The following is a 12,240-nucleotide window of genomic DNA, read 5'->3' on the forward strand; positions in this document are numbered from 1 at the left end:
AGAGTAAGAAGGTTATTCAAAATACAAAATCATACCAATAAGTCATATATTATGTTACACCAACAAACAAATTTTAAGGCTAGATCAGGTATAGTAGAAAGAAGCTCCTGAAGGTAACAATCGCAGATTACCATGTTTTACAGCGTATATGACCTCAAAGCTAAAAGACATGGAAAAATTTTACAAAAATCACATTTTGATTTCATGGTGTCTTTAAAATGTAGTAATGTATATAGTGATTTGATATGCCTTAAGCTGACAGCTTCTTTGCATTTAAAACACAAAGAAATTGACAACTGGTATTTTTTCAGTTCCTTGTGTATGTGTTCTCACGCCTGTAGAACTCGCTTTGTCAACTGATACACAGATGTAAAACACCACCACACCCCAATGAATAGACCACAAAAATTCTCCTGAGATCTATCATCAGGCCCTCTGCAGTAACTCCTCTCAAACCTCCATTCTGCTGCAGGAAACAGGATTAGTTTAGCTGTGTGTGTGTGTGTGTGTGCGCGTGCGCTCCATACCTTCTGTCCTCCGATTGAGAGTGGTTACTTTCTGTAAAGGTATTTCTCTCTCAGTGCTGTTGTCGAGTGTCCACCAGGTAAGATTATGTGTCTGAAACAATATAAAACATAAAACAAGCCATTCTACACATGCAAAATATTTGTATTTTCATCTAAACTCAGCTTGTATTGTATAGCATACTACCATACTATTCTAAGTATATCTGCTGTATACAGTATATGTATATTGTGCACTGCATGCACATTTTCTGTATGAATTGAATACATGAATATTAAGTTTGTAAAAATGTGTAGTATGCAACCAGAGCACACTGCAAAGAATACTGTATTCCACAATACAATTAAATCAACTTTACCTTCCATTTCCATTTCCACAAAATTGGATTAAAAGTGCAAAATAATAATGTATTTTTTATATTATGATAACTGGACGCTACTCACTGAAATATTTTGACAAGTGTATCAAGGTAATATGACAACAGTGTAGCATACTACAGTTTGAAACATTTATCACTGCGTGATGCAAACTGGTTCACATTCTATTTAAAAATAGTAAGCACTCAAAGGGATAGTTCAACCAAAATGGTAAATTCTCTAGTAATTTACACACCCTCATGCCATCCCAGATGTATATGACTGTGTTTGTTTTGTAGAACACAAACAAAGATTTTTCGAAAGATATCTCAGCTCTGTATGTCCATACAATGCAAGTGAATGGTAGTCAGAACTTTGAAGGTCCAAAAATCACATACCGTAATTTCCGGACTATTGAGCGCACCTGAATATAAGCCACACCCACTGAATTTAAAAAAATTATTATTTTGAACATAAATAAGCCGCACCTGTCTATAAGCCGCAGGTGCCTACCGGTACATTGAAACAAATGAACTTTACACAGGCTTTAACGAAACACGGCTTGTAACAAAAATAAATAAGCTTTAACGAAACACGGTGTGGCAGCGGGGGCGTAGTCAAGCGCCCGGGAGAGAAAAGCGGTAAGGGCGCTTACATCAAGTGCTGAAAACTGTCACACTGGTGTCAGTGTGACAGTTTTCCCAAGAAGGACACGTGAAACAGGGCACTTGACGTTCCAGGTAAGGCTTTTAATGACCACAGCAATGTTTACAATCAATTTTATAAAGTTTCTCAATTCTTGGTCTTCTATGCGCCAACACTAGACTGACGTGTGTCTGTCTGTCACTCACTCACTCTCTCTCTCTCACTCATTCGGTCTCTGCTGCCTTTTTATGCCGCTCTACCCACGCTTACTGAAATTAGACACAGGTGTTAGACATTAGCTCAGGTGTAAGCGCCCTTACCGCTTTTCTCTCCCGGACGGGCGCTTGACCACGCCCCCGCTGCCACAACGTGTTTCGTTAAAGCTTATTTATTTTTGTTTCAAGACGTGTTTTGTTAAAGCCTGTGTAAAGTTCATTTGTTCAATGTACCGGTCTAATGGTCTAATGAAAGCTTCATGCCGCCAAAAAACTGAGCACGTCACAGAATGTTTTTTTTTTTTTTTAAATAAAATTTGAAAGCGGGAAAAATCCATATATTAGCCGCATCGTTGTTTAAGCCGCGAGGTTCAAAGCGTGGGAAAAAAGTTGCGGCTTATAGTCCGGAAATTACTGTAAATACAGCATAAAATGAATCCATATGACTCCAGTTGTTAAATCCACATCTTCAGATGTGATATGATAGGTGTGGGTGAGAAACAGATCAATATTTAAGCCCTTTTTTACAATAAATTCTCCTCCCTGCCCAGTGGGTGGCAATATGCACGAAGAACGCACATCGACAAAAACAAAACATGAAGTATATGGCAGTAAAAGTTGAGATTTATAGTAAAATAGGACCTTAAAAATGTATTTGTTTCTCACCCACACCTATCATATAGCTTTTGAAGAAATGGGTTTAACCACTGGAGTCATATGGATTACTTTTATGCTGCCTTAATATGCTTTTTGGACCTTTACAGTTCTGGCCACCATTTACTTGCATTTTATGGACCTACAGAACTGAGATTCTCTTCAGCAGAAGAAAGAAAGTCATACACATCTACAGTAGGATTGCACGAGGTTGAGTAAATTATGAGAGAATATTCATTTTTGGGTGAACTATCCCTTTAAAAGCATTTATAATCTATTGTAGGCAGTATGCAGTGTTTACTGTGCAGTATGAAGTGCTCTAGCATATTTCCAAACACTGCAAAAGTCTTGTGACTGGACAGTTAAAGCTAAAGCATTTTATCCTATTGTTAATCATAATAGTCCTGTAACTATACTGTATGTGTTCTAAAATATATATAGGAGGGAATTAATTAACAATCAGTTGTGTGTTGTTTATCTGCACACATGTTTGCATTTTTCAGCACTTGATTCACTAAAGGAATTATGCAAATTAGGTAGCAGTGCAAACAAGGCCAAAAATATGTGGTAAAACTTTACAATAAAGTTGTATGCATTGGCATGACTTTGTTAATATGAACTAACAAAGATCAACACAGCATTAATTAATCTTGGTTAATGTAAAATGATACAGGCTTCAGTGAATTTGGCCTCTTTGTTTTGTGTGTTGGAATCCTATAAGAAAATTCTCATTAGGATCCTTTACGATTGGTTCCAAAATATGAATTCCAGTAGGAATTCTGTATTAGGATTAGAAAACACTAGGGTACTGAATATGTAAAATTATTAGAATTTTACCTGTTCTTCAGTGGGTGGTGGAGTTAGTAGACTTATCACTGCAACAACAAAAGCAGTGAGGGCGCAGAGGATGATGGCAAAGTGCAGGTAGTGTACTCTTCTTAGGACGGAGGGTGCAGGGTCAAACACACCACAGCGTGGAGGAGGGTACACAAACTCTAGGACCATCCGAGTCAACCCCACCACTAGACCCACCATTAAACCCCAGAATGCTCCCTACGTACATAATATCAACAAACACACATGGGAAAACTTTTCAGAATACCTCTCGGAAAGGAGATGCTTTTTCTAAGCTGCTCTTTTCTGAGCCTGATCTCATAAAAATTACGTGATTGTGGCAACACTTGAGGAAAAATGAATTACACGTCTTGCTGCAGTTCAGAAGTAAAATGTCAACTGAGTGGTGCTTAAAGCGAGTGTTAAATGTTCTCTAAAACTGATGAGCAGTAGCGGCCTGTGTATTTTAAGTCTGGGCCTTCAGTGTGATTCATGCCATTCAGAAAACACAGTTTCACAATGAATAAGGTACCCTATGCCTATGGACATCATACATTATGTCGCAGCCAACTAATAATACCAATTGACATTTTAAAAACACGCCCACGCATGAAAGCCAAAACTCGAAACATTACTAAATTCTAAAGCAGCATGATTGTTTTATGAAATGAACATCTCCCAAACTGAAATTAAAAAATCATAATTTTTCATATAAATCTACCAGGGAGGTCTATAACAAATGGAAAAGGCTATCTAATAATATTTGCTATTTAAATGTTGATTTCAATACATTTTGTTTTCGCCAGGTTACAGGGTTACTTTTCAAAACTCAAGCAGCCTTATTTACACTTAGAAAACTTCTGATGTTGCAATAACAATGTAAAAAGCACTTACCAATTTACTTGGAAGTGAAAATCAGCCCTCCTTTCCTGTTCAATAAATGAAAAATCTCAAGCTCATTCTGAACATCTCAGGTTTTTAAATCCACAAGGATGTCTTTCTCAATGGCGATAGTGGCAGTGATGACAGCTGACCCGTCAGTTTGATCTCGCACTCTTCGTTTTCGAATTACATCACTTAAAGTGTGATTGCGTCACTCAAGGCCAACTAGGACCCCATTTCCACATGTTAGTAAGATGTGTTTCGTGTGATCTGATCACATGTGGTCAGCCCTAAACACTGGTCTAAACAGGGTCTTAAACGTTTTGTGATTGGTTCACAAAAACCACATTCGAATGTGGTCAAAAACGCATGTGTCCACTTCGCATTTGAAAAGTAAACGCTAATCCGTCCTGTATGAGTACCGGCAACAGTGAAGCGCCACCCCTAATGTGTCTGATATCAACACAGTTGAACACCTGATGCTTTTGTAATACACTAAAATAATGGATAATTCTGCTTGATATTTTGCACTTGTGCTTGGATTAAATTTCAATCGCATCTGGGAGAGCGCCCCATTTTTTTTGCGCTTTCTTTGACTTTTCTGACTTTGTTACGCTTTAATATCATGGAGTAACACACTTATATAGCGATTGATGTATGTCGTCATGAAACAGAGACCCTCCCCTCCAAATCAAGTTGTCAAAGAGACACATTTAAATGATCAGGTGTAAATAACGATGTGTCTCACCTGACCGCATGTGATCAGATCACCCAAAACACATCTTAATACCAGGTGGAAACGGGTCCTAGATGGCCTCGACTGGGAAATATCCTAAAGACCACACCCATCAAGAACAAATAAATAAATATGATTGGCTGATGAGTATGACAATCTGACTTAACATGCCTATTCACTTGCACTGTTGAGGGATTCTGTAGAAATTCTGAAGGCTTAATGGTGTGGGGCTTAGACACGCTGCTTCGGCTAACGGGCTTGGCTCTGGGCTTCGGGCTTGTGAGCATCAAGGAATATATTCTGATTGTATTCATTAAAAAAATTTCCCTATTCATTTGTAGATGAATTTGGAGTGGAAAGCAATTGAAAAATCATAGGCAAAAAGGTGAATGAGAATGAAAGAATGAAATTTGTTTTATTTATTAGGCATGTTATGCCAGCAGAGAAGGCTTTGGTGGCCCTGAGAATTCGGCATTGGTTTTAAATAATGCTATATCGTGTTTTAAATCAACTAAAACTACCAAACTGTACCTCCCTACCCCAAACCTTAAAAATAGCTGATAGTGTCATAAAAAGCAACTGTGACATGAAAAACTTCATTTTGTGGTGCTTCTATGACACTTTTGAATTGCATGCTCTCCAGTCCTTGATTATATTCGAACAAGCTTATAATGTAAATGTAGTTGTTTGTGTAATGTAAACATTAAAATCAGCCTACAAGTTATGCACTAAACTAAAAATGTTTAGATGTCATAATATGAGGAACAGGGCGAAACGCTTTGACGAACTGATAATCTGCCATTTTACTCATGAGTAAAACTCATTGTGTGAAAGGAAATTAAATTAATTGTTGTTGTAGCACCTGTAGTGTTCATTTCACCAGGAATGTGTCGTGAGACATACAACAATCCAAATTAAAAAAAAATATTATATAAAACATTATATGTATATTAACGTGCTTCTATGAGACCAGACTGTCTTTTCATACAAAATCATTCAGTGACCAGGTGCTTCAAAAATTAAGTAACGTTAAAGTAGCCCATGACTTGTGCCCTATATTTCAAGTCTTTTAAAGCCATAAAGTTTTCAGTGAGAAATAGACTAAAATTGAAGTGTTTATTTGCTTAAAATCTTCCCCTTCTCCGTAGCTCTCAAATATCATTCACTCACATGCATATACAAATTTTTTTTGGAATGTTTTGAAGTTTGACAGCCCCAGTCCCCATTCACTTTAATGCATGGAAAAGAGCAGTTCGGACATTCAGCAAGACATCTCCTTTTGGGTTCCACAGAAGAAAGAAAATCTTATGGGTTTGGAAATGATGACAAAATTTCCATTTGTGGGTGAACTCTTTCTTTAAAACAGTATCATCCATTCTCTGTACCTGCTGTCAAATGGATGGCACTTACAACTATATACTAATGCCAGTGTTCCTTTTTGCACGTGTTGTGTTTCTTTTCAGCGTGAGAGACTGTTAAGCGATATGTCTTTATTATATACTTTGTTAATGCTTCATGCATTCAGGTATTTGAAGGATTCACCAAATGGACTCTGAGTTGAGCACCACCACAAAGATTCCTGGAATGACAAGCTCTTCTTTGCTAATTCAAGGTACTTAAGGGTGGAGCAGGTGGTGAAATTCCCCTGAATAGTCAAGAATATTGTCATATTTCATTTTGTTTTGCATATTATTTATATTGGTGTTTTGCCAAAGACACACTTTGCATATAGACCTTAAAAATGATATAAAGTCAAAAAGTTATAGAACTTCTCAACTTGTGTATTTATTCATGCACCTTGTTTGGCATAAACACAGTGATTCACACGCTCACACTTACACAAATATGTTTACTGTAACGATTTTTATTACCACAAGAATGCCATCGGGGCAGTAAAAGTTGCTTCAGGCAAGCTTCCTTTTCCTCAAGGCATTTTAAGCTTTCACAACAACACACCCTGAAACGTTAGTTAGTTTGCGGAGTTCTGTAGATTTCTGAAAAGATTTAAAAAGCAATTACACGTATATGAATTCTGACTACCTAAACTAAGTATTTCCTTAATGCCACAAGGGATGAGGGATAACCTTCAATTTAAAGACCCACCCAGGCTCAAAATGTTAATCAGCACAAGAATTCTGAAAGTTAAATGTTTTGTTCAACAGGACTTCATTTTTTTGTTTAAGAGCACATGCTGACTGTGTTACAGTCAATGGGAGAAATTAATGATCTATCCATCCATCCATCCATCATCCATCCATCCACCTTTCAAAATATTAAGGTATGTAGCTATATTTATAATCATCACTTACAAGAGAAAGTCATGTTGACTGACTTCAGTGTCACTTAGAGACATTCACACTCTTTGTTTGTTTGAACAGACAAATATGCACGCCCTCACTAAACTGCTGCATTAAAATAGCAAGGCCAGATATTCCACTTCAGAGAAGTGCCATCTTTGAATGCATGTGACTGTAAATGTCTTTATGTAAATACAGTCTTTGCGAGTATGTTTACTATGGTCTGTTATGTGTTCATTTATTGTATTTGTGTGAGCAGAGAAATGAAAGGAATATTTTCATTACCGCCTCATTTGTTCTTTTCCAGAAAATGGCCATTACAAATATGGCAGTGACAGGAGGGGCCAGATAACTGGTCACCGACTGGATGTAAACGTAGAGCTGACCGCTGTTGGCGCTCTGAAGAATCGGGATCCAAACCACACTAATCACCACCAGTATAACGGTCACTATCCTGAGAAAACAAATCGATACTCACTTTATCATCTTAGCTTTTTCAACAGTTCTCATATATGGAATATGAAAAGGGAAAGTTGTTGGTTAATCAGATTAATAAAGTCCAAATAATGAAAGTGAATGGTGGCCAGAACTTTGAAGAAGTGAAATGAAAGGTGTGGGTGAGGGACAGATCAATATTTAAGTCCTTTTTACTATAAATTCTCCTCCTGCCCAGTAGGTGGCGATATGCATGAAGAATGTGAATCACCAAAAACAAAAGAAGAAGAATGTAAAAGTGAATATTTATGATGAATATTACTTAAATATTGATCTGTTTCTCACACACATCATATCGCTTCCGATATGTACTGTAATTAACAACTGGAGTCGTATGGATTACTTTTATGCTGCCTTTATATTCTTTTTGGACCTTCAATGTTCTGACCACCATTTGCTTACATTGTATGGACCTACAGAGATATTTTTCTAAACATCTTCATTTGTGTTCTGCTGTAGAAAGAAAATCATACACATCTTTTTGGGTGAAATATCCCTTTATTTTTCTTTTCTTTTTTTTTTTTTTCCAGAAAATGCTCTTCAATAAAAATACATAAAACAATACAGGCTCAGGTTTTTCAGCTTAAATATGAGTTAATCTAAATGATCAATTTACCCTTTAATATCTACAGTAGTTCATATTGTTGCTGTTACAGGCTCAAGGTCATAAATGAGACTTATTTTCATAAAAAAAACGAATCATAGAAAAACACATGAAATTATAGGTGGATGACATGTGTATTTATGTCATAATGATTTATGACAGCTCTAGATTCTGTAAACAGCAAACACAAAAGGTGTCAGTGGGCCGCAGACAGTGGCACTTTCTGCCTGTCAATCGTTTTGTGCATTCTAATAGTATTGTAGTTGCAGCGAAATATTGAGGCATAATGCCATTTTTATGCCATGTTGTTCATAACAGTTGTCAGCTGAGGGCGCTATTTTGCTGCTGTTGTTTTTGAAAACAATTTCTGCTCATGATAGTGCCAATAAAGCTCATTTGGTATCTTTGGAGTGCAGAGTTTTGGAAAGATGTGGCATTTCTATCTACAATATGAGCTAATCTAAATGATCAATTTACCCTTAAATATCTACAGTTAATATTGTTGCTGTTACATGTTAAAGGTCATAAATAATTCTTCTATTTGTACATTTTATTTGATTTTTTTATAGACAAAACCATCAAATTAGAGGTGGATGACATGATTATTTGTCATAATGATTGATGGTTTTTACATAGGAGACACAATTCTACACCTGAAGTGCAAACACACACATACACACATACACACCTGCCAACCAGCAGCAGCTCCTTCTCAGTAGCACCTCTGCGATACTTCTTCCAGATATCCATGGTGAAGAGTGTGCTACTGCTGTTGAAGATGGAGGTCAGTGAGGACATCAAAGCAGCCATCATTACGGCTATCATTAACCCTCGGAGGCCTGGGACAAACATATTACGTGTCATTTCATGTCATTCAGGTCTGAAAGATTCCCTTCACAGTCGCCACTATTACATGGATGTCTGTTCATTTGCCATAAATCAATGATTTGAAGAGATAATGGTAACACTTTGTAATAAGGTTCCAATCGTTAACATTACATGCATTCGATATCATGAACTAACAATTGACAATATATTTATTTACAGCATTTATTAATCTTTGCTAATGTTAGTAAATAATAATTAAATTGCTTATTGTTAGTTCATGTTAGTTCATAGTGCATTAACTAATGGTAACAAATACAACTTTTGATTTAGATGCATTAGAATATGTTGAAATTAACATTTATTGAGATTAATAAATACTATAAAAGTATTGTTCATTGTTAGTTCATGTTAACTAATGTAAAAAAAAATGCAACCTTATTGTAAAGTTTTACCAATTTGATAAATGCACTGCCAGTTAAAGGTTTGGGCACATCTACTCATTTTTATTTCTTTTTTTATTACTAATTTGCAAATATCTAGTCACCAAAATTGTGAAATTACACAAAAGGAATGATAGGACTTCAAAAATGGTCAAAAGACAATCTTTCTTTCCATTTATATTCTTTTAATTATCCACTCTTTGTCTGGATTACAGATCTGCACTCAGTATTCTCAACTGAATTTATGTGATGCCATCTGAGTCATTTCGAATGCGTCCCTGATGCCGCTTTACCTTCACTATCCGCTCCAACTAATATATATATATGTATATATATATTTTTTTTTTATTTGTTGGCACTATTTATATTCTACTAATATATTTTCAAGCATTTAAGCAGTTTTTTTTTTTTAAGAATAAATATTGTTCACATTTGAAGATAAACAATTTGAAGGAAAAAAAACACAAATACATTAAGAAATTCTGAATACCATTCGGCATGAGCTCAATGACCAGTTTTGGGAAAGCGATGTTGGAGCAGCCCACCTCCGCACCACATACTTTCACACACTCCTCAGGGTCAACACAGGCCACTGTGTCTGAAAACACATAAAGGATGTACAAATAAACACACATTAGTGTACCGTGTTATATGCACCTCCTTAAAAGGTTTACAAATGACTCTTTGATATATACTATGTCACTGAATGATTACCATATCCATTTACCATGAAATTTACAAGGCACTCTAATTTACTTTACAGAATCCCACGATAAAGCCATGGAACATTAAAAAAAAAAGAAAAAAGAAAAAAACATGGTATAACAATGGTGTTTCCTTCCCTTTCTAATTTTTGGAAATTCCAGTCCACATTTAATTGAACTTCGGACAGACGTGAACTACACAAAGAAAAAATTACAAATACGCATCTGAAAAGTTGCCTATCCCTGAAGGTGATTGCAGGCTGTTCTTAAAGGTACTGTAAGTGAATTTTTCATGGAAAGGTATGCAAACATTTTTACCACTCCCTGAAAGACATTAATGAATAAGTGCTTTGCGATATCTCACCAGTCTCTGTGACAGCTCTAGACTCTGCAAACAGCAAACAGAAAATGTGTCAGTGGATAGTAGCGCTTTCTGCCTGTTAATCATTTTGCGCATTCTCACAATATTGTAGTTGCAGCGAAATATTGAGGCATAATGCCATTTTTATGCCATGTTGCTCATGACAGTTGTCAGTAGAGGGAGCTATTTTGCTGCTGTTGTTTTTGACAACCATTTTTTCTTGTGTCGGTCTCAGTAAAGCTAATTTGATATCATTGAAATGTGCAGAGTTTTGCAAAAAGGGGGGTGTGGCTAATCCAATGGCTCAGCATATCGAAATTCTAGAATGGCTAAAATTGCCTATAGCACCTTTAATGCATACTGTACAGTGTCCCCAAAAATTATTCGGACACTTAAAAATATGTGGATGTCATTGCATTAGATTATAGGTAACACTTAACAACAGTAAGGTTCTATTCATTAACATAAATGTGAATTCATAAACAAACAATGAACACTATAGGTTATTTTAACAGCATTTATGAATCTCTGAAAAAATGTTTAGTTGACTCAACCACCATAACGTAAGAAAATAAATAACTTCTACTCAGAAACATACATATTTATGTTTAACTACTAAATTTGCAATAATGTGTACAACACAAAATATTAATTATAAAGATGAACTTAGAATGATGCATAAAGTCAAAGATTTTAAGTACAACTAACTCAAACAGTCATGTACTGAACCAAGGTTTCTGTGGAATACCCATAAGCCATTGTGCCTGAATAATTTAAGCATGTTTGTTTGGTCAAAAGGAACCTATTGAGGTATTTAATTCGTTTTTATTAAGAATTCATTAAGATTTGAGCTCTTTTTGGTATTATTGATGATGTTTTACTGTAATTAGTTGTTTTGTGTCAAGTCACCATTAGGATGATTAGTGTTCCCTTTGGTGAAGTTAGATCCAGTTCAGTCCATGTAATTGTCAGGGTTGGGAGGATTACATTTGAAATGTATTCTACTACATATTACAGAATACATGCTATAAAATCCATTAGATTACTCAAGGTCAATAATGTATTCTAAATACTTTGGATTACTTCTTCAGCACTGGTAGATTTTTTCACTTGTTTTAACTATAAATACTCTGCCAGTACAGTAAGACAAAATACACATGTTAAAAATACATTCTCTGAAAAACCTAAATATCTTATGCAGTGTTGTTTCTAAATCAAGATCAACTGATTGATCTTGTTTTAAGGATTTTTAGATATTCTTACAGGAAAACAATACAAAATTGATTATCAAGAATATGACTTTTGCCCTAATATCAAAGGTCTTACTAGGGAAAAAGAAATTATGATCCAACTTGAATTTTCTTGATAAAAAATATGATCATGCCTGGTAACATGTGCATGTAAAATGGCTATAAATATAATTTTAGCATAGCATAAAGCTGACCATAAGTTGAATTTAATTAAAAAGCGTGCCATGATGCAAAAACGCTACATATATTTTAAGTAAATCCAACACGTAATTTTTTTCAGTGATCTTAGTTGATGTTATTTAAATAAAAATACAATTGTTCATTGTTAGATAATGTTAATTTATAGTGCATTATGTTAACTCATTCAACTTTTGATTTTATGTATTAGTATTAGTATTAGTATTAGTATTAGTA

The 12,240-nt window shown here is 35.4% G+C and overlaps 1 protein-coding gene across 1 annotated transcript in view; it reads right to left on the bottom strand.

Moving 5' to 3' along the window:
- Nucleotides 1–12,240, bottom strand: part of slc5a10 (solute carrier family 5 member 10) — a 44,633-nt gene that overhangs the window by 3,130 nt on the left and 29,263 nt on the right. Inside the window, exons 10-14 of the mRNA XM_052126997.1 lie at nt 10,002–10,109; nt 8,932–9,082; nt 7,430–7,598; nt 3,233–3,448; nt 528–618 (exon numbers count right to left, since the gene is read on the bottom strand). Coding sequence (XP_051982957.1) covers nt 528–618; nt 3,233–3,448; nt 7,430–7,598; nt 8,932–9,082; nt 10,002–10,109 — 735 coding nt within the window. The remainder of the gene's footprint in view (nt 1–527; nt 619–3,232; nt 3,449–7,429; nt 7,599–8,931; nt 9,083–10,001; nt 10,110–12,240) is intronic.

Source organism: Xyrauchen texanus, chromosome 5 (genome assembly GCF_025860055.1).
Source record: "Xyrauchen texanus isolate HMW12.3.18 chromosome 5, RBS_HiC_50CHRs, whole genome shotgun sequence".
NCBI classification, from domain to species: Eukaryota; Metazoa; Chordata; class Actinopteri; order Cypriniformes; family Catostomidae; genus Xyrauchen; species Xyrauchen texanus.